We start from the raw sequence: 22815 nt of genomic DNA on the forward strand, positions 1-22815 counted from the left end.
CACAATAAAAGGCCACTCTGAAAGGTGCAGTTTTGTTTTATTGGGGGGGGATACCAGTCAGTATCTGGTGTGACCACCATTTGCCTCATGCAGTGCAACACATCTCCTTCGCATCATCCGTGAAGAGAACACCTCTCCAAAGTGCCAAACAGCAGCGAATGTGAGCATTTGCCCACTCAAGTCGGTTACAACGACGAACTGGAGTCAGGTCGAGACCCCGATGAGGACGACGAGCATGCAGATGAGCTTCCCTGAGACAGTTTCTGACAGTTTGTGCAGAAATTCTTTGGTTATGCAAACCGATTGTTCCAGCAGCTGTCCGAGTGGCTGGTCTCAGACGATCTTGGAGGTGAACATGCTGGATGTGGAGGTCCTGGGCTGGTGTGGTTACACGTGGTCTGCGGTTGTGAGGCTGGTTGGATGTACTGCCAAATTCTCTGAAACGCCTTTGGAGACGGCTTATGGTAGAGAAATGAACATTCAATACACGAGCAACATTTCTGGTTGACATTCCTGCTGTCAGCATGCCAATTGCACGCTCCCTCAAATCTTGCGACATCTGTGGCATTGTGCTGTGTGATAAAACTGCACCTTTCAGAGTGGCCTTTTACTGTGGGCAGTCTAAGGCACACCTGTGCACTAATCATGGTGTCTAATCAGCATCTTGATATGGCACACCTGTGAGGTGGGATGGATTATCTCAGCAAAGGAGAAGTGCTCACTATCACAGATTTAGACTGGTTTGTGCACAATATTTGAGAGAAATGGTGATATTGTATATGTGGAAAAAGTTTTAGATCTTTGAGTTCATCTCATACAAAATGGGAGCAAAACCAAAAGTGTTGCGTTTATATTTTTGTTGAGTATAGTTAGCAATGTTAGCTACTATTCATAGCTCTCCAAAAATAGTAGTTCTATCAACTTTCCATTTCAGCAGCTTTTATACTTGACTCAAAATACATAAGCATACAAAAGGGTAAAGGTCAGCTGTCCTCAGTTTGTCCATGGTTGAAGTTACACACACGTACATAGAGCTTTTTGCCTTTTCTGCATTCTGCTGCAAGTTGGTGCTTCTAATTTTAGACAAAAAAAAAAAAAAGAGACTGACAGAAGACAAACGCAATACATGTCTCACTTATGGCACCAGCAACAAAACCAAACCAACTAAACCAACTACAAAAAAAAAAAACAACATCATTGTTAAACTAGCATGAACTACAATAAAATTTAAAACCCCAAACTCCCCTGAAGCATTGGTTCAATGATGTCCAATTGTTTCAAAATGGTGCTGCAAAACGTTTGACATGCAGCAGAAAGTTTGACCACAGTACATCCATTTTAGTATCTCTTCACCTTCTAACTCCAACCATAACCTAACCCTCTTCCTTTCCCATAACCCTAACAATTCCTTAATACAGGTACATCGCAACATTAGTCTTTGTTATGCACTTTAAATAAATAATTTAATTACGCAGACATCTGTGTTTCTCAAGCTGAAATTGGTGAACATTTCACTCACAATTATTATAATTTAATGGATCGTATTTCCTTGATTGTGGATGCGACTGCCTTTCTCAAATTGGCCTCCACAGTCAGAAGACACTGTAAAGCCCAGAGTGTCGAGTTGTGATAATCCATCGTCTGCTGAAATGGATGGATGCCATGATAATGATTTCCTTGATTAAAGGCCCGGTGTCACTGACCGAACGGTCCCCCTAAAACTCGATCTGCCCTGCCTTCACTACGCATGCACCATTTCGGAGATCAGCAAAGTCATTTCTGTGCGTCAGCATCAATTCACCGATCATCACCTCGTTTCTTCTTAAAACTGCACTCCAGTCATCTATGTCAGCGACATATCTAAAGCTTTTGTACAACAATCATTTCCACATAAAGTCAGCATTATTTCATAATAAAAGATGGCGGAAGCGATCAGAGCGCCACACCAAAACGTCTGACTCAAACGTGCTGCCATGCCTACATCATTTCAGAGCATTAGTAAGGACTTATCGCCTCATTTTCTGAATAACTGACCTTGCTTCTGCTAAAAACTGACTTTAAAATGATTTAAGAGGTTTTAATTTGTCATCTGATGGTTAATAATCACTAATAATCCCTTTGGGTGTAAAGAGTCCATCTCAGACATGATGCTGTGGTCCCAAATGACGCATGTGCAGTGAAGGCAGGGCAGACCAATTTTTAGGGGGGGGACTGTTTGGTCAGCAACACCGAGTGTTTATTTTTTTCAAGTCGTGCTCAGACCCGGTGCCTAAATGAGGCAGGCCTTTATTCAAGGTCAGCGATTATTAACAAAATGCTGCTTGCACTGTAATACGGTGTTAAGTTTCATACATATCCTTGTGTGTGATGAACCAAACCACTTTAGATCACAGCCATTTGCGTGGCTGCGAACCCTCCCTGTAGCCTGACGCACACCTGCTTTAACAACAGAGCACAAGGGCTGTGATTTATCACTTTAAAGTTTTCACTCCTTCCTCTCCCATCATATTTTAAAAGTTTTTGCAGTCCACATGGTGATTATATTTTGATCATGGATCAAATAGAGCAATGTTTGGCAGGTCAGGGATTTAATCAAGGATATACTGTACAATATTTTTTCAGCAACAAACAAACGTATCTCATATCAAGGGTTCACTACACAAGTTGATAAGGTTTGATTGCAGAGTTCAATTGCAACCCAAAAATGCAGGCAGCGTGGACACAAAGGATTTTATCAACCACAGTAATTTATTGTGACATACTTCCAAAAAAAAAGGTGCAATGTATTTAACAGTCCCAAAATATCCCATCCACACAGTGCAGCAAAAATACAACAGAGGCTGCAAAGTGAAAGATCAAAAAGCAGAGCCAGAGTTGTCAAAAAAAAAAAAAGTCAAATAATGTCAAAAACCGAGGAAATCACAAGAAACAGTACTTACACAAGAATATACAAGAACCTTGACAAGGAGTTTACACAGGAGGCCTACACAATGGACCAGCAATGACTGACAAACAAGGAAGTGCTTAAATAACCAAACTGATGAAGGACAGGTGTGTTGAATCAGGGGAAGGAGGAGGAGCAAGTGCACAGGAGGAGTTGACTGAACAAAATGGAGGATGGTGTGTGGTGGGGTCAAAGGTCATGTGACAACTAATAAAAGGTGATCAGAATTAAACAGAATCTGCAGGTGAGTAAAACATATACAGAAAAGCAAAGCCGGGAGCAAAAGGTGCACATAAGGTAACTACAGAAAACAGTGTGAAAATAAAAAACAAGCAATTAACAGAAATCACACTGAAAACTAAATGACAACCAGAATGAAGTACATAATCAAAACTAGAGTGGAACTCAACCCAGTGAGGGACCATAACAGAAAACTAAAACAGGACATGAGAACAGCACAAATCCATTGCAAATAAACACTCAAAGGGCACTAATGGGCAAATCCCAACACAAGTGAATGTATTCACTGGGAAACCTGCCTTTTCAGTCAACTGCAGCAATACACAAAATTCTGTGTGCACTGGAATCCTGTAGAAGTTCCTGTTCTCTCTGTCAACGTCTGTTCTGACAGTGAACCGCACAACAAGTCTCTGGCATGGTGTAATAGCAGAAAAATGGCAGAAAACAGAGGAAAGATGAGTTGAGGTGGCCTGTTTACACATCCAAGTGTGTTCTGACCAGCTAAACTTGACCTTCAAAATGGCAGCAGCCGTGCATGACACCGCCCTGCATGTGACCTATGACATCATGTGCAAAGCCTCCATAGACAGACAAACATATTCACACCCACACCTACAGTCACCAATTTACCTAAGCTGCATGTCTTTGGAAGTGGGAGGAAGCCAGAGCACTTCTAGAAAGAGCTCACACAAACAAAAAGTAGTTAGCACTGATGATGACACCCACCAAGAAAGTCCTGGGATCGCTTCCCACTTGGTTCTTTCTGTGTGGAATTTGTATGTTCTCATTGCGACCGTGCTAAACTATGAAACGGTATGGTGAATTTGTGTGCAATATCACCTCTTCTGATTCGGTGTTGTTTACTACTACTCCTCTTCGCTTGGCAGGAGGACAGTGATCATTGGCTGCACGTGTTGCCACATCCTTCATACAGGATGTGGCAGTCATGGATGGCAACCACCCTACAACCAGTGTAACCCCACTTCTCAAAAATAACCACCTGTTGCACCTCAATGAGATGTGACCATCCCTTTGGGCTTTTCTGACGACTGGGATCCTCAACACTGAGGCACCTGCATGCTGGATCATATCATGCCAAGAGAAACACACCACACCTCCAAAATATCCTAGCTGATGTTCCCTCACAGTGCAATTGATATTATGGATATACCACCCTGAGTCAGCATAATTGATACTCTGAGATACATCTGAGTCACAGTGGAACCTAATACCAAAGAATCACTAGTCTCCTTTTTACATGGCCACTCATGGTTTGGAACTGCCTGCTCTAGACAAACTGTGTAAATTTAATAATGACATACGAGGTCTGTCCATAAAGTATAGGTCCTTTTTATTTTTTTCAAAAACTATATGGATTTCATTCATATGTTTTTATGTCAGACATGCTTGAACCCTCGTGCGCATGCGTGAGTTTTTCCACGCCTGTCGGTGACGTCATTCGCCTGTGAGCACTCCTTGTGGGAGGAGTCGTCCAGCCCCTCGTCGGAATTCCTTTGTCTGAGAAATTGCTGAGAGACTGGCGCTTTGTTTGATCAAAATTTTTTCTAAACCTGTGAGACACATCGAAGTGGACACGGTTCGAAAAATTAAGCTGGTTTTCAGTGAAAATTTTAACGGCTGATGAGAGATTTTGAGGTGATACTGTCGCTTTAAGGACTTCCAACACAGTGGGACGTCGCGCAGCGCTCCCAGGCGCCGTCGTCAGCCTGTTTCAAGCTGAAAACCTCCACATTTCAGGCTCTATTGATCCAGGACGTCGTGAGAGAACAGAGAAGTTTCAGAAGAAGTCGGTTTCAGCATTTTATCCAGATATTCCACTGTTAAAGGAGATTTTTTTAATGAAAGACTCGCAGCTGCCGCGACGCTCCGCCACAGGAAAAACACATTCGTTGGAAGCCTTAAGGACAAGTTGGAACATGTCCAGCTGTTAAACAATTTCTCATATACTCACTCCACTGAAAGCCATCAAAAGCCGCCTGGATTTTACAAATGGTTATCAACACGGAGGTGTTTTTCCTGTGCCGCCGCACCGCGCTGGCTGCGTCCCGACGCGTGGACCCGTCCGCACGTCTTTCATTAAAAAAAAAATCTCCTTTAACAGTGGAATATCCGGATAAAATGCTGAAACCGACTTCTTCTGAAACTTCTCTGTTCTCTCACGATGTCCTGGATCAATAGAGCCTGAAATGTGGAGGTTTTCAGCTTGAAACAGGCTGACGACGGCGCCTGGGAGCGCTGCGCGACGTCCCACTGTGTTGGAAGTCCTTAAAGCGACAGTATCACCTCAAAATCTCTCATCAGCCATTAAAATTTTCACTGAAAACCAGCTTAATTTTTCGAACCGTGTCCACTTCGATGTGTCTCACAGGTTTAGAAAAAATTTTGATCAAACAAAGCGCCAGTCTCTCAGCAACTTCTCAGACAAAGGAATTCCGACGAGGGGCTGGACGACTCCTCCCACAAGGAGTGCTCACAGACGAATGACGTCACCAACAGGCCTGGAAAAACTCACGCATGCGCACGAGGGTTCATGCATGTCTGACGTAAAAACATATGAATGAAATCCATATAGTTTTTGAAAAAAATAAAAAGGACCTATACTTTATGGACAGCCCTCGTAAACATATTTAGTGACTTGAAAACGCCCACGTATCCATCTCCTGATGTGTCTGAAGAAAATAATGAACAATACATATATTTTTTATTTGTCCAAATACTTATGACCCATGAAAGTGGATGGTCTGGCTGTGGTTCCTAAATAGTTAATGTGATATATATATATATATATATATATCATCACCAAATTGTGGTGATGACAACGAACACCAGACCCCCCATGTGTAGAGACCCAGAGACCTGAATATCCAGTCACTTCTGTGGCTGGTGTGTTGGGCCAAGACCCAAGTACAGAACCTTACCATATGACATGGACCACTTCGGCATGACAGGAGCCACACGGGCGAGTGCACGTACCTTGATGGAAAGAGATTGAGGATGCAGAGTCCCAGGGGAGACAAGGAGTGCCAGGACAGCAGAACGGCCCAGGGGCGAGGGAGGCCACCCACCAGGGCCACAGGAACAGCCGGACGAACCACCAGAGGACCAGCCCAGGTGCAACCCCGACGCCCCCCACACAGGCACAGGAAAATTTCATTTTTGTCTCATAAAAATGAAGTTGTGCTGTCTGTCAGTTGGCTAATATGATTTTCTTTGCATCAGAAATCCTGATGACACAGTAATTTTTGAGTGTGAGAAAAAGAACTTGCATTATTTTGGCTTGATGTCTTTTTATTTTATTTTTTTCAATAAGCTACAATCAACCAACCAATCACTTCAACATGCAAAATGCAGGAAAAAACAAGTAAATAGGCCCGGGGGGGGCATGAAATAAAGCTACAGAAAATAGGTAATTTAAATTAAAATGACAGACTTCTTTTTACATTAAATTATTTAAAATATTGATTGGAACATTTTGGATTTGTATAAAATTACTACTTGGCTACATGCATATTAAATTTCCCTAATAAAATAATAAAATAATAATAAAATAAAGAAGTTATTTTTAAAAAGTTAAAAAAAATTTTCAAAGAATTTCTGTGTCGGCTTGCTAGCATTTAATGACTTCCTCGTTGGGATTTGTTCCAGCTAATCACTTCTAGTTTGAGGGACGCATTATGTAAGACCGCTTCTTACGGCCCCCGTCTGGTTCAGCCTCCTGAATCCGATTTCGGCTACGCCCATGTTTCCATTTATGAATTTACTTTTTCCTTACAAAACAGTGGCAGGAGTGACGAACTGACACCTGATTGGCTTACAGCAATGCCAATCTCTGTTCACGATCCGGGTCTGTGCGCATCGACGACGAATAGATGTAAATCCAGGAGGAGAGTGTAGCCGGTGTAAAGTAATCGTCTTTCAGCATTTCAGCACTGATTTATATTATTACGAGTCTGTACCGTTATATATTGACAAGGGACTTCCGGAAACACACTGCAAAACGCCTTAAAAATGGCGCAGTCAGACAGCAAGAAAATGTTTTTCGAGAACCTGTCGGGTTCGGGGAAAGCCATCGCAGTGCTGACGAGCGGCGGAGATGCGCAAGGTAAAAGAAAAAGAAAAAAAGTGTAAGTTTGTACGAGTGTGGAAGCCCTGCAGGGGGCGAACACACAGGTTGTATAATGCTACGTTTTTAATACATTATTCAAAGCAGCGCACCTTTTTAAATGACGTCTTATCAAATAGCAAGGCTAGCAGGCTAACCTGCTAACAGCATCATCCACTCATTGATTTTTACGGGCTCGCGCGGTCACAGTGACGGAGGTCTCAAGGTCGACACATCCTGCTTTCTCATTACGGAACAATAGAATGTGTGTGTTGGTGGCAATATATATATATATATATATATATATATATATATATATATAAATTCTATTAACACATAGTACAGATGCCGGGCAGAAACGGTAATGCGACGCAGTAGTATTTTAATGAGCGGTGGTTGCCGTTTGGCCTAGTGTTGACTGCATCCTGTGTACGTGAGCCGCAGCATACATCCCTGCAGCGGCTCATTTTCAGGCATGTTGGGTCAGGAACAAAGGAAACAGAAAATCATGTGGCCACCAGCTTCTTTCTTTCTGTCGCACATCCTCAGTGTTTTATATGCAGGGGTGGAGCCTAGAGGAGATGTTGATGAGTGCGCTATTAACTCCCAAAACGGGACTCTGCTGCAAATTGTGAATACTGCAAAAATATCTCACGAAACGTGAACCCACATCTCGCAAAACGTGAATTTCTTTACGACTATGGATATTTCATGTCACTATAAATTAATTTTTGATCATTAATGGAGCAAACCACAGGAACAGGATACAAAATGTGTTGCAGCGGACTTTACCCCGAGCTTCCCCTGGTGGCCATTTTCGCTGACCTCAATACAAATACACCATCCCTGGTTCTCAAGACCAGGCACCGAATTGGCTCTACTCTACTCTTTTCTTCTCTCCTATTTTACTCTTCCTTTTTAGATATTTAGATATACCTTTGCATACTGGCATAGTTCCACCCTAGAATTGGAATATAATATATAAGATATACCTTACTGAATTTTCATGTAATTTGGTCACTTTTCAGAGGGGTCATACTCATCAATAAAGTAAATTTAATGTACATTGGTTTATTTTAGGTCAGCTTGGTGTATAAATCTCATCGTTTTAGGCAATGAGAGCTGTCAGCTGGCTGACAGAAGCAAGTTACAAACAAAACAAAACGGGCTGATTTCAGTAGTCAATGCAGCCTGAGCTTGTTTTCATCGGTACGAAGTACGAATTCTTGCCTTTGAATTGGCCACTTCGCCGGAAATGACATGACTCCGTGGCAACCCATATTGAACTAATGAACAACTCATGCACTTACTTTGTTGATTTTACTGTTTATTCTGCCATGCTAAAGTCACCTGAGTAAGAGAAACTTACATGTATACATACATAGATTAGGCATATATGCCTATTTGCCATGTGTGGAGCGCTTAGAACCGATGATAAAGAAGGAGAAATATAATCTAGCGATTTAAATCAGGGATTGTTTCTGAAAAATATCAGGAGTCAGCTGTTTGTCTCCAAAATGACAATATAATGTTTGCAAAGTAACATCACAGAAAAAATGAAACTATGAAACTTTATATCATGTGGCATCCTTTCAGAAGATAAATCAGTTAAATTTTTCATTTCAATCACTTTATTCAGATTGATACAAAGTGATAGTACAAAATTGAATATGATTATAAATGGCTGGTAATACTGAAAGGGATAGTCTGAAGCAGAGCTTATAAATGACTACACCTAAAAAAAAATTACGTTATATAGGGTACACTACACAATACTTTAGCAAATGATGATGATAATAAAAACATAAACAATTATATAGGCATACAAATAATGTTGTTAGTGTGATTTTTGTTTTCTAAAAAATATTAGCTGTATGTGTAACAACCCATAGGCCTTTTGGCTGTACATAATAATAATGTTTAGTTATGAACCAAACTGACAGTTATATTATTTAAATCCAAAATCATATCAATCGTTTTAGGCATTGTGACCTTCCAGGGGACTTTGTGACTTGCCAAGGGACTGCAGATGTCAGTTAGCTTTAAGCTAATCCTGGTACAGTGCATCAGATGGAAACAGTTATGCTTTTATTGTACATGGTCCCTTTACAAATAAATGAGAAGAAAAAAAGTCATATTAATTATATTGAGCATGTCACTTGCTACATTGTGTTATTTATGAGTGCAGTGTTTTCTATGAAGCCCATATTAGCTGTCATGTAATAATTGACATTTGCTGATCATAAACAGTCAATAATCAGACTAGAGTTTTTTTTTTTCTATTTGACTGCAAAACAAAGATGCACACTTCAGCCTATGATCCAAGAATATATAATTAATACATGATATGTGTTTCTGCTAAAACATATTTATTACGGTCAATTCGTTTAAAGCCCAAGTTGGATTTTTACGGTATTAGATTTATCTAGTATGTCCCTTCAGCTGCTCCCTTGTTTGTACTTGGGGTCGTCACAACAAACCTGAGGTGGATCTGCATCTTGACCTGGCACAAGTTTTACGCTGGATGCCCTTCCTGACGCAGCTCCACATTACATGGAGAAATGTAGCAGGGGTGAGGTTTGAACTGGTAACCTTCCACAGTGAAACGAAGTGTACTAACCATTTGGTCACCACCCCTGCATATGGTGTTAGATTTAATTATAACAGGGTTCTAGCTAGAACTATTTTAGTGTCGGGTAAAAGACGTGATTGCGGCTTACGGACGAGGGTCCAGGGGCCCCCGGCGGGGGTCAAGGGAGCGGAGCCCTCTGAAGCTATAGGGTTTTATACCTCTAAAACGTTATTGGCAAGCCCTATTTTCACTCATTTTGAGTGATTTTAGATGCACTGAAAGCAAGAATACAGAGCAGGTGATTAGAGACCCCGCAAGGCTTATGACAAATGTGTAGGGATGGGTATTGATAAGATTTTATCTATCAATGCCATTATCGATTCTGCTAATCGATCCGATTCCTTATCGATTCCCTTATCGATACCTCGTGAATTTTGTACTAAAAGTAGGCTTTACAGGTTTTCTATGTATTTCATTGAGTCTTAAAGTAAATAAATATGAAATTAGTCACTGTATCCTTGATCTCTGGACATAAATAAAAATAACAAAACGGTGTTTCGCTTTGAAGTTATTAATTCAGACTGGATTCTATCGTTCTATCTTGACTTGTCAGAGAGCTGCGCAACGTTTGGAGCTGTGTGAACAGAACGGAGGACGATTCTCGTTTCTTTCTCGCAACGAAACAGGAGTCCCAGTTAGTAACTTTAATCCGCACAAAAGTGAATCACAACTCATATTCAGGGATGAAAGTGGTAAAAAACAAAAAAAGCTGAAACCCAAAATTACCCCCCAACACCACTGCACGAAAATGTTTCAATTCTAGAAGCTCTGAAATGCAATCTGGGACTATTCCAGATGATAAACTGGAGTATCCATTTAGGTGAGAAAAAAAAAAAATACAACTTTCCTTATTCACATTCATTCCAGTAGTATTCTGCTCTTACTAGGATGCAGCAGTTTTCTAGCTTGGCAGATAGTTCTGGAGGAAATCACTGAAGAAATTAACAAACTGAAAATATGGTTTGACCGAAACAAACTGTCATTAAACTTAAATAAGACAGGGATGAAATGGAGGTGTGAGAGTCACTAGGTGTTCACAGGAGACACTTATTTTTTATTTCTGTATGTATTTCTATATGTATTTATTTATGTTCATTGTTAGTTGCTATTATATATTTTCTGTTGTGTTCCTATTCAGGTTCTTTTTGTCTCTTTGTCTAAAATTGTATATAATAATCATTAGATTATTAATATATAAGCAAAAATAAATTTAAGGAATATTACAATTTGAAAACAAATGCACCCGAATGTGATGACGGGTGCAATTACTAAATGCTAACTTTTAACATTGAAAATGCCATAGACATGCTAACGCGTTAGCATCGCTCCCGTTTTTAAGTTATAAAATACATCCATCAACTGTTTCAGAAGACCATAACAGGTCGGTTTAACATAGAAAAGGTAAATAATACTCACAGACGTATGCTCTTTAGGGTTTTAGCGGGGGAAAATTAAGCTAAAGAAAGAAATAAACGAAGCAATCGATTGAAGCATTGCTTCAATCTACGAACCACTGCTTCGATTGGTTCAAGGTTCAAAGCAAAGCCGTGCTGCAGAAAAGTTGATTAAGGACCCGCTGCAGGGTCTGTAATCAATGTAGAGAAATTATCATTTTCCTGACAAACACCCGCCAAAACAACGGCCTGAAGGACCGATAACAGAATCGTTAAGCACAAAGCTTATTGATGTCGGTGGATCGAATCATTTCTTAACGATACCCGAAAGGAACCGGTTCTCGATACCCATCCCTACAAATGTGGGTTGTGGAATCCATTAGCTTAGCTGGAAATTAGTGCAGAAAATCCACTATGGCGATAATGCAGTGCAGTTTATCTGCCAGGGAGGGAAATTCAACAAGCTGAGACTGTGGCCTGCTTCCCTAGATGTGTCCATAAAAATCATAGAGGGATATGCTTTGCAAACTCAATACTCATTGCTACGTTGAAATTGAAGATGGCCCATTGGCTGTTCCAGCCAGAACAGAATGTCTCAAACCTAAACCTACTTCCAGGCATCTTAAATATGCTACTCTGGAACCACCCCAAAATCCAAACAGTCCAATTGTCAACCCACTGAGGTCCTTAGTCTGGGTCTCATTAACATAAGATCACTGTCCTCAAAATCATTGTTGATTAATGATCTAATTATGGGTCATCACTTAGATATGATTGGGTTATATGTAACCTGGCTTAAACCTGCAGCTGTCCTGTCCTTAAATGAGGCCTGCCACAAATATAACTTGTTTGAGCATCTGATTCTCCGCTTTGCCCATGATGCAATGTATTGCCAAGGTCAGAAGAATAAAAATCAACCGTATTATTTTGTCACTGTATATAGGCCCCCTGGCCCATATTCTTAATTCTTAGATGAATTTGGTGCGTTCATCTCTAACTTGTCAACTAGTGCAGATAACATTCTGATTATTGGTGACTTTAACATTCATACACTCAACAAAAATATAAACGCAACACTTTTGGTTTTGCTCCCATTTTGTATGAGATGAACTCAATGATCTAAAACTTTTTCCACATACACAATATCACCATTTCCCTCAAATATTGTTCACAAACCAGTCTAAATCTGTGATAGTGAGCACTTCTCCTTTGCTGAGATAATCCATCCCACCTCACAGGTGTGCCATATCAAGATGCTGATTAGACACCATGATTAGTGCACAGGTGTGCTTTAGACTGTCCACAATAAAAGGCCACTCTGAAAGGTGCAGTTTTGTTTTATTGGGGGGGGGATACCAGTCAGTATCTGGTGTGACCACCATTTGCCTCATGCAGTGCAACACATCTCCTTCGCATAGAGTTGATCAGGTTGTCAATTGTGGCCTGTGGAATGTGGGTCCACTCCTCTTCAATGGCTGTGCGAAGTTGCTGGATATTGGCAGGAACTGGTACACGCTGTCGTATACACCGGTCCAGAGCATCCCAAACATGCTCAATGGGTGACATGTCCGGTGAGTATGCCGGCCATGCAAGAACTGGGACATTTTCAGCTTCCAAGAATTGTGTACAGATCCTTGCAACATGGGGCCGTGCATTATCCTGCTGCAACATGAGGTGATGTTCTTGGATGTATGGCACAACAATGGGCCTCAGGATCTCATCACGGTATCTCTGTGCATTCAAAATGCCATCAATAAAATGCACCTGTGTTCTTCGTCCATAACACATGCCTGCCCATACCATAACCCCACCGCCACCATGGGCCACTCGATCCACAACATTGACATCAGAAAACCGCTCACCCACGCGACGCCACACACGCTGTCTGCCATCTGTCCTGGACAGTGTGAACCGGGATTCATCCGTGAAGAGAACACCTCTCCAACGTGCCAAACGCCAGCGAATGTGAGCATTTGCCCACTCAAGTCGGTTACGACGATGAACTGGAGTCAGGTCGAGACCCCGATGAGGACGACGAGCATGCAGATGAGCTTCCCTCAGACGGCTTCTGACAGTTTGTGCAGAAATTCTTTGGTTATGCAAACCGATTGTTTCAGCAGCTGTCTGAGTGGCTGATCTCAGACGATCTTGGAGGTGAACATGCTGGATGTGGAGGTCCTGGGCTGGTGTGGTTACACGTGGTCTGTGGTTGTGAGGCTGGTTGGATGTACTGCCAAATTCTCTGAAACGCCTTTGGAGACGGCTTATGGTAGAGAAATGAACATTCAATACACGAGCAACAGCTCTGATTGACATTCCTGCTGTCAGCATGCCAATTGCACGCTCCCTCAAATCTTGCGACATCTGTGGCATTGTGCTCTGTGATAAAACTGCACCTTTCAGAGTGGCCTTTTATTGTGGGCAGTCTAAGGCACACCTGTGCACTAATCATGGTGTCTAATCAGCATCTTGATATGGCACACCTGTGAGGTGGGATGGATTATCTCAGCAAAGGAGAAGTGATCACTATCACAGATTTAGACTGGTTTGTGAACAATATTTGAGGGAAATGGTGATATTGTGTATGTGGAAAAAGCTTTAGATCTTTGAGTTCATCTCATACAAAATGGGAGCAAAACCAAAAGTGTTGCGTTTATATTTTTGTTGAGTGTATAAATAAGCCTTCTGATCCCTTCTACAAATCATTTATGGAAATTGTGGATGCATTAGGATTTCAGCAATGCAGTGGAAATACCCAGGATTTGGTTCTTGCACGTGGTATTGCTCTCACAAATATTGACATCATGCCTCTTGCATCAGTGGTCTCTGCTCACTCACTTATTAGGTTTACAGTTTTGCTGTTGTGTTTTATGGAACAGCAACTGTATTTATCACTGTGGCGGCGCATCAATTCCTCAACTACGACTGAACTCGAAGCTAGACTGCCTGATATTTTAGTTTCATGTTTAGCAAATGCCCGATCAGTAGACAGTCTTGTGAGTAGTTTCAACTCAGAGCTAAAAACTACACTTGACATGATTGTGTACCTTTGTTAAAACCACACCCCTCAAAATACAGTCATCTTGGTTCAGTGGTAACTTGCGTGACCTCAAGCATAAGCCGAGAGGTCTAGAATGGAAATGGTGTAGTTCAAAATTAGAAGTATTCCACCTTGCGTGGCGTGATGCTATCTTAGACTATAAGCATGCACTACTGGCTACAAAGCGGACCTATTACTCAGCCAATAACTCAAAGTTCTTGTTCAACACGGTGGCAACACTTATACATGGACAACCATCTGTTCACTGTCCTTTTACAGCACAAGATTTCTTGGATTACTTTGAGAAGAAAATCAAAGACAGTAGGTTAAACATATCCCAGCATGCCTTAACCCAGCCACTGCACCCTGCTATTGAAGTGGGTGCCATTACCGAGGTATTACCTAGATTTACAGAATTTGATAGTTTCTCACTAGGCTTGCTGATGAAACTTGTAACATTTGCAAAAAGCACAACCTGCTTATTTGATCCTATACCAACAAAACTGTTGAAGGACCTGTGGCCCACTTTTGGGCTGACTGTGCTGGAAATGATTAATCTCTCATTAACTTATGGATCTGTTCCTAAATGTTTTGTATCTGCAGTGATTAAACCATAACTTAAGAAATCTAATCTTGTCCCTAATGTATTGAAAAGCTATAGGCCGATATCAAATCTATCATTTTGCTCTAAAATTCTGGAAAGAGTGGTTTCACGGCAGCTCATGGACCACCTTACTGAGAATAATCTTTTTGAGCCACTGCAGTCTGCTTTTAGAAAATATCATTCCACAGAGACAGCTCTAAAGTGGTGAATGATCCTCTGCTTCCAATGGATTCAGACACCACTGCGTGATTCTCACGAAATCCAGATTTAAAAGGATTCCAATTTCAAAATTTTCAAAAGACATTTGAAGACAAATTTCCAATTAAGCATCCAAGATTAATGTCTGAACTTACTAAAAACATTATTGTTAGACATTGTTTTGGGAATTTTGTATAAAATTACATGTATTTTAGATATTGAGTGCAGAGAAAAATATCATTACCGCAACATGAAATCACATCAAATATATTGTTACATACTTTTATTTTTGGTTAGTTTTAAAGTAGGTTATTAACACTTATGTCGAGATGTATATATTCCTCAGGAAAGATTACTTTGTTATATTTCTAAATTAAGAATAAAATCATAATTTGTCTCATTACTGCAACATACCTAATGATTTATATCATGTTTTTTAGGCTATTTCTTTGAAAACTGACAAATATAATGTTTTTTGTTAAAGGGATTAAATAAGTAATCCTATAAATTGTATCAACAGAATTACAAACTATAAACAATTTTCTAATTATTAAATAATTTGCAGATAAACACATATTGCGGTAATGACAACAGTGTTTCGGAAATTAAATTCACTGTTTCGGAAATGAGACTCAGTGCAACACATTCATAGATCAGCAATGATTCATATTTAACACACAATGGCACTATTTATAGAATATATTTTTATAAACAAAAACATTTCCATTCAATTAATTTAATTCATTCAGTTCATTTAGTTGTATATTCAATTATGAGTCAGTTGTATAACATACAATGAGTCAGTCACACAACATGCAACAATTAAGTAAAAGTAAACAAGTAATTGCAGTGTATCACAAACACACAACATTCAGTGTAAAATAGAACAGTAATGAATCTTAACCCATTTTTTATTTAGAACTATAGATTTAATGGAATAGTAGGCCAATTCATTTATGTACGCCTTTTGTGCTTTGCCCATATATCAGGCAAAACACAAAAATGGCGGGCAGAGGAGGTGACAGGACGTGGTTCTGGAATTATGTCCCTAGTGTCCCGACTGTAGTACCAGACCCTTTCTCCCTCCAAAGGGAGTCTATCAGTCTTGCGCTAGATAACAATGGGATGTTGAGGGCAATGTAAGTAGGCAAAGATGATTTGTGAGAATGTCCTAAAAGGGAAATTAACTTATTAACTTATCAAACTTATATATAGTAATGGTTCATGGTTCTTTGAACTGCTTTAATTTGTGGAGGAACCAATTCATTGCTCTCCTTAATTTTTTCCTCTGACACCTTGTAGAGAGTCACAGATGAATTATTTTGTAGTTGGTTAAATAGAGAATCAGCATCTGGAATGCTGGTTTCACATGAGACGATTCTATCTGCCATGTTTTTTTAAGGCCCCACCAATGCCGTCTGGTGCACCTTTTCCATGTGATGCCTCTGAAATTCCATGTTATCCACTGAAACCCATGCATGAACGGCACAGTGGAGGCCAGATAGAATGAAGTCTTGTTTCTATACTGAGAGGTTGGGCCATCTGCTGTTATACAAATAATAACTTTTCTGAATACAATATTTCTCTATGTTGGACGACTTGCCATACATCATTTGTTATGTTCTCCACCCCCATCCCAAATTAAGCAAACACCAAAGAGTCAAGTAAATTAGATCAATTTATTTTGTTGTGAACAGCATATGAATGCTTCTAAAACGTCAGTAGCATGCTTGTCTACCTTCTTAGTGTTTTTGGCATCCTTGGAGTTCAATATTTCCACCAGTTCCTCCTCTGTGAACTCAGCAAACCTCGCTGGCAGATGATTTTCTGCTTTTGTTGACATGTTTGTTGCCATTTTTTCAACCAGCGTCTGTCAGCAAGTTCCTGACCTCCACTACGTCATTAGTGATGTCATCTCATGAATAATTGTATGCCGTGCTCTGATTGGCTAGCTGTTGGCAGTAAGCTCTAACGCTATTGGTCAGTGGGAACAGATCCAATATAATTTTGGTCCTAGCCTTTTTGGATCCCTTTGGATCCAACATAACTTTCTGGTGCCAAAATACAGGTAAATGATGGACAGAAAGGCTAATCTGTGATTGGCTATTGCAATCTGAGTGGAGAACATAATATAATATATAATAATATATAATCAATTCCTGATACTATATTACATTTAATGCCAGTGCTGCATAAAAAGGGAACACTAGTGACCACTGCTGGAGAGTTTGTAAAAACTATATATATGGGTGATTCTTTAACTACGGGCACTATTGGCCTTGTAAATGTAATTTCCACCACACCATTGCCTTACAATATAAAGCGCCTTGGGGCAACTGTTTGTTGTGATTTGGCGCTATATACATGTCCTCTGATGTCACTGTTTATCTCCATAGAAACTACCCAAACAATCTTTCATACAAACTGTTTAAAGGGACATTAGTGTTGTGGTGGAAATTATGGCAATAGTGTGGGACAACTACATTTTGTTTAAAAAAATCACAACAGTTGTATGACATTGAATACCCCAATTATGTTTTGATTATTTTATTCAGAGATATTTTAAAACATTAGAAAAAACGTTTCTTTACCATTCATTTTTATCATTGAAGATCAAAAGTCTGGGGGTGGGACAAGCACAAAACGGCAATATTTGCATATAATGATGCTGAAAAAAGGTGAAAAAGTCATCATAGACTACTAGAACAAATTTCTTAACACACTTTCATTGTAAAGATAACTATAAAAGTGTGAAATTTCCCCTTTTTTCTGTTTTTCATACAATATGATCAAAGGACATAATAAGTGCCCGTAGTCTAAGAATCACCTATATATAGCAGTTACAGACTCTCCAGCAGTGGTCACTAGTGTTCCCTTTTACTTTTTTATTAAGAGTTTTAGACAAATATCATGTTATATCAGAAATACACACAAGTTTATATATGTATACATCTATTTCTCATTACCGAAACAGTGACTCTCTCTACCGCAACCTGTCCTCAAGTGTTGCGGTGTATGATAATGCTGTTGCGGAGTATGAGTGACCTTGAACTTTCCTGACCTCTTTCAAGGCACTATGAGGCCTAGCTAAACTTTACCTAGCTGTTTATATTTAGACCATGATGAGGTAAATATTAATCAAGAGTTTTTAAAAATTTTAAATTTTAAAATGTTAAAAACTTTGCATATCGGTAATGAGACATGAAAAGTCGTGTAGGCACTTTCAAATTTTATCTGGAGAGAAATAAAATGAGGTGCTTACCTGGTGGCCATCTTGGGTGTCACTGGAAATTATGTCCCCCCCACTCAGAATTCCTTGATTATAAAAGTTCCTTGTGGACTTAAATGATCATTAAAAATTGTTGCAGAGGATGAGAAAATTGGTGGTGGACAAAGTTCTTTTCCTTAAAATTTTCACTTTTTTTTTTTAACAAATGAATACCAAATATCACATGTTTATTTACTGTAACTATTTGTAGTATAACATGCACTGAAAGTTTATCATGTTTATTTTTATTAAGTATTAAAATTAGTATTTCGAAGAACCTAAATTCAGTAATGGACTTGTTGCGGTAATGAGAATTATATTATTAAATGTGAAAAAAACAACAAAAAATATTATAATGATGTTCACTTAAAATCATGTGCAACATAACCTATAATGATATGTTTATAACTGTATCCTTATAATTGTGATAGCATTTACTTTATTTGTCAAAATGCTTCATGCTACCTAGTAAGTCTTATTTCATGAGAATCACCCCACTACGGTTATGGTGCTGTTAGATCTCAGTAGGACTAAAACGATTAATCGAGTAATTTGAATAATTTCATTACAAAAAATGTTTGAGGCAAATTCTTTGCCTTGAAGCTTCGTTTAAAGCTGTAGTACATATGCCAGGCCTGTAGGTGGCACTGTAACGCTCCCACAAAAAACCGAGAAGAAGACCGTAGAGCATGCCCATAACTAATGTAAGCGCTAATCAGTGTAGCAGGCGATGCTACAAGTTTACAAAGCCACATGCTGAGTAAACTAAAGCCTTTTAAGAGAAAAGGTCTGTGTTGATCATCTGAAACGGACTTGTTATGCATTTAAGTGAAGCAGGGTGTTTATATATATTTTTTTTAAAACGTGGTTTGTTCCGCTGGCTGCTCTCCACCTCTGCAGATGAAGCGAAAGGAAGCGCACTTTAAATTAATCATGTTTAACTATTCAAAAAAAGAAGAAGCCTTTTTTCAGATTTGATAAGAGTTTTTATCAACAGGCTGTTGAGTTAATTTATCAGTGTAGCTGTTGTGGAAATGTTGTACTCCACAGCTGTTTTTTCAAAGGCTTTGTTATTCACCAAGTATCCACAGAAAACAAGGAATTTGACTTGGGTTTGAGCTGCTCTGTACGGCATGTATAAATATACACTAAACACTGAATAAATCACAGTAATAAAAAGTGCAAAAGAAATGTGCAATAAGAAAAAAAAGAATGTCCTGTCCGCAGACTGAAGATTTCACAGAACGCCTGGGCTTATGGTTTGGCAAAACTCCAAAACTTAATGTGAAAAAATAATTACCTGGGAAAAAAGAGAGAGGGAACATCCTAAACTTAAAAATCTGCATGATGGCACAGCAACATTGTGTCATTGCTCAGGGAGAGCCCTGCCACTACTGATATTGTTTAAAAATACAAAAGTACTTTTTTATCCGATTACTCGATTAATCGATAGAATACTCGATTCCAAAAATATTTGATAGCTGCAGCCCTAGATCTCAGTGCTGCGTTTGATATCATGGATCATCATATCCTACACATTAGGCTGGAGAATCATTTTGAGATTACTGGGAATGCCCTTGCATGGTTGACGTCATACCTGACCAGTCGTTCTCACTGTGTTTTGTACAGTAACACGACCTCTAACCTTAGTGACATGAAATTTGGGTTTCCACAGGGGTCTGTCTTAGGCCCCCTGCTTTTCTCCCTTTATATAGCACCCCTTGGGCACATATTGCAGCATTTTGGGATTACCTTTCACTGCTATGCTGATGATACTCAGTTATACATACCGTTAACTGCTGGTAATCTCATCCACATAAAATCTGTAGAAGAAGATTGCCTTGCATCAATGAAAAGTTGGATGTCTAGCAACTTCCTACTTTTAAACTCTGATAAGAGTGAAATGATGGTTCTTGGTCCAGTGAGACATTGGCATCAATTTGACCAGTTAACTCTTAGCCTAGGTTTGTGTGTCATACATCACACTATCAAAGTGAGGAACCTTGGGGTAATATTTTGATCCTACGTTGTCCTTTGACCTCCACATTAGAAATATTACGAGGACTGCTTTCTTTCACCTGCGAAATATAGTGAAGATTTGTCCCATCCTGTCTATGGCTGATGCTTAGACCCTGATTCATGCGTTTGTCTCTTTTAGATTGGAGGAAGTCTGCGGGTCACAGAGCTTTCTCTTGTCATGCCCCTGTTCTGTGAAATGATCTCCCTGCATCAATAAAACAGACAGATTCTGTCGAGACTTTCAAGTCCAGACTTAAGACACACCTATTTTCCCTTTCTTATGGCTAGCATACAAGTATGTTACTATGCTTTTTACTCTTTTAAATTCAATTTATTAGGAAATGGAGCGAGCCGCAGCCTCAACTTTATCTAAATTCTGGGTCTTGTTGCTTAATGCTTACAAATTATACTGTATTTGTTGTCTTTCTGATGCCTGATTCTGTTTTTTTCTTTTCTCTCTGTTTCAGGTGCAGCTCCATCCAGAGATGGGTGTGGTATCTGTTCCTGAAACCCTCCTGTCTTGTGCACCGGCAACATTTACTGTATATTCATTTTGTGAATTGTTTTGTAATTTCTAGGGATGTGAATCGTTCAACAACTCACGATTCAATTCGATTCCGATTCTTGGGGTGACGATTCGATTCAGAATTGATTTTCGATTCAAAGAGCTCTGAGAACTTAAAAAATGTTTGTGTTTAAGAAAATGCAGCTTTACAAGGTTAATCAAGCGATTCTATATGTAAATTTACTTATCTGCTTTGCTTGTTGGGAGTTGGCTGGCAGTTTAGCGAAGCGCTGGTCAGTAGTCGGTAGAGACCGCTGCTCCCCTCTTTTAGCTCCAGGTGATGGCGTAGCATGTGGGCTTGCGGCTTTGAAGTGTTTCCGAAGTACTTGACCTTCTTATGCAGCAAATGATAAAATCCAAAATGCGCACAAACATTTGCCTTCAGCAAAGACGGTGCTGGCTGAATTAGCTTTTTGTCCGCCATGCTAAGCTACAGCCACTGAACTCGGCAGCTCATGAGTGTTTGAAGCACGCCGGACAACCCCCCCCACCGCGGGGACGCTGTAGTACGGAAGCCGTTGCCTGACAAACAGTACACGCAGCGAGTAAGCAAGAAAATGTTTAAAAAAATGCTTTTTTAAAATCGATTCTTGGACATTTTGGATCGATTCAGAATCATAATAAATAAGAATCACGATTCGGACGTGAATCGATTTTTTTTTTTTTCCCCGACACCCCTAGTAATTTCTGTCAGTACCATGGCCCAAGCAGAGGGTCACCCCTTAGAGGCTGGTCTGCTTGAGGTTTCTTCCTCAGGAGTTTTTCCTTAACACTGTTGCCTGTGGGCTTGTTCTGAGGCAGAGGTCTCAAACCGGTTCCAGAAAGAGCCGAGAGGGTGCAGGCTTTCTGTGCAACCACCCACTCTAGCAGATGATTTCACTGAATAACTGATTTCACCTGCTCAAAGTGATGTTAATCAGTGAAATCACTTGCTGGAGTGCGTGGTTGCACAGAAAGCGTGCACCCTCTCGGCCCTTTCTGGAACCGGTTTGAGACCTCTGCTCTGAGGGTTGGTAAGGTTTAGGGATGAGCGAGTACACCACTATCTGTATCTGTAGCTGTTCAACCATCTAAATGATCTGTATCCGTATCTGTACTCATAGTGGCTGAGGCCTAAACCGGAAGTGGGCGTGGTTTAACCCAAAATGGCTGGGGCTTAAATCAGTAGATTATTTTAAGTTTGAAATTGATATGGATTGATAAGAAGTTGCTATATTTATTGTTTATTTGAAAACTATTTACAGAATAGCCTCAAAATTGAGATTCAAATCAATGTTTTTGATCACAAAAGTAAGAGAACTATTTGGAGAACAAGTTTTTTTTTTTTTTTTTTTTTTTAATGAACTCAGAACATGAATATTCTTAAGTGTATGAATGAATTACAGAACAGTCTTAGAATTGACATTGTGTTGTTGGAAATTATGAACTAAGTATGCATGAACAAGAGTTGTCATACTCACCACAACTTTCTTTTTTTAATTTTATGATCAAACTGTGATTTTTTTTTTTCAATAATTTTTTATTTTTACTACCTAACATTCTTGCCATTTTTTTCCCACACAAAGTTAAACAATATTAAGATAAGGTAAGATAAGACTTTATTGATCTCACAGTGGAGAAATTCACGTTACGTCAGCTCTTAAAAAACACACAAGATGGGTGCGAGTAGAGGAAAGTGTGCATCAAACAGCGTGTGCAAGGATAAGCAATAATAATAATACTTCTAACAATACAATGAAATAAGAAAATGAGGTAGAAATAGAATATATATATATATATATATATATA

The 22815-nt window shown here is 39.6% G+C and overlaps 1 protein-coding gene across 1 annotated transcript in view; it reads left to right on the plus strand.

The window, feature by feature from the left end:
* Positions 1 to 7041: 7041 nt before the first annotated feature.
* The window catches only part of pfkpa (phosphofructokinase, platelet a), a 138406-nt gene continuing 122632 nt past the window's right edge, over positions 7042 to 22815 (plus strand). Inside the window, 1 exon segment of the mRNA XM_034171886.1 lies at positions 7042 to 7307. Within this exon segment, the coding sequence (XP_034027777.1) occupies positions 7214 to 7307 (94 nt within the window). The 5' untranslated portion in view covers positions 7042 to 7213.

This window comes from Thalassophryne amazonica, chromosome 1, assembly GCF_902500255.1.
Source record: "Thalassophryne amazonica chromosome 1, fThaAma1.1, whole genome shotgun sequence".
In the NCBI taxonomy this organism is placed as follows: domain Eukaryota; kingdom Metazoa; phylum Chordata; class Actinopteri; order Batrachoidiformes; family Batrachoididae; genus Thalassophryne; species Thalassophryne amazonica.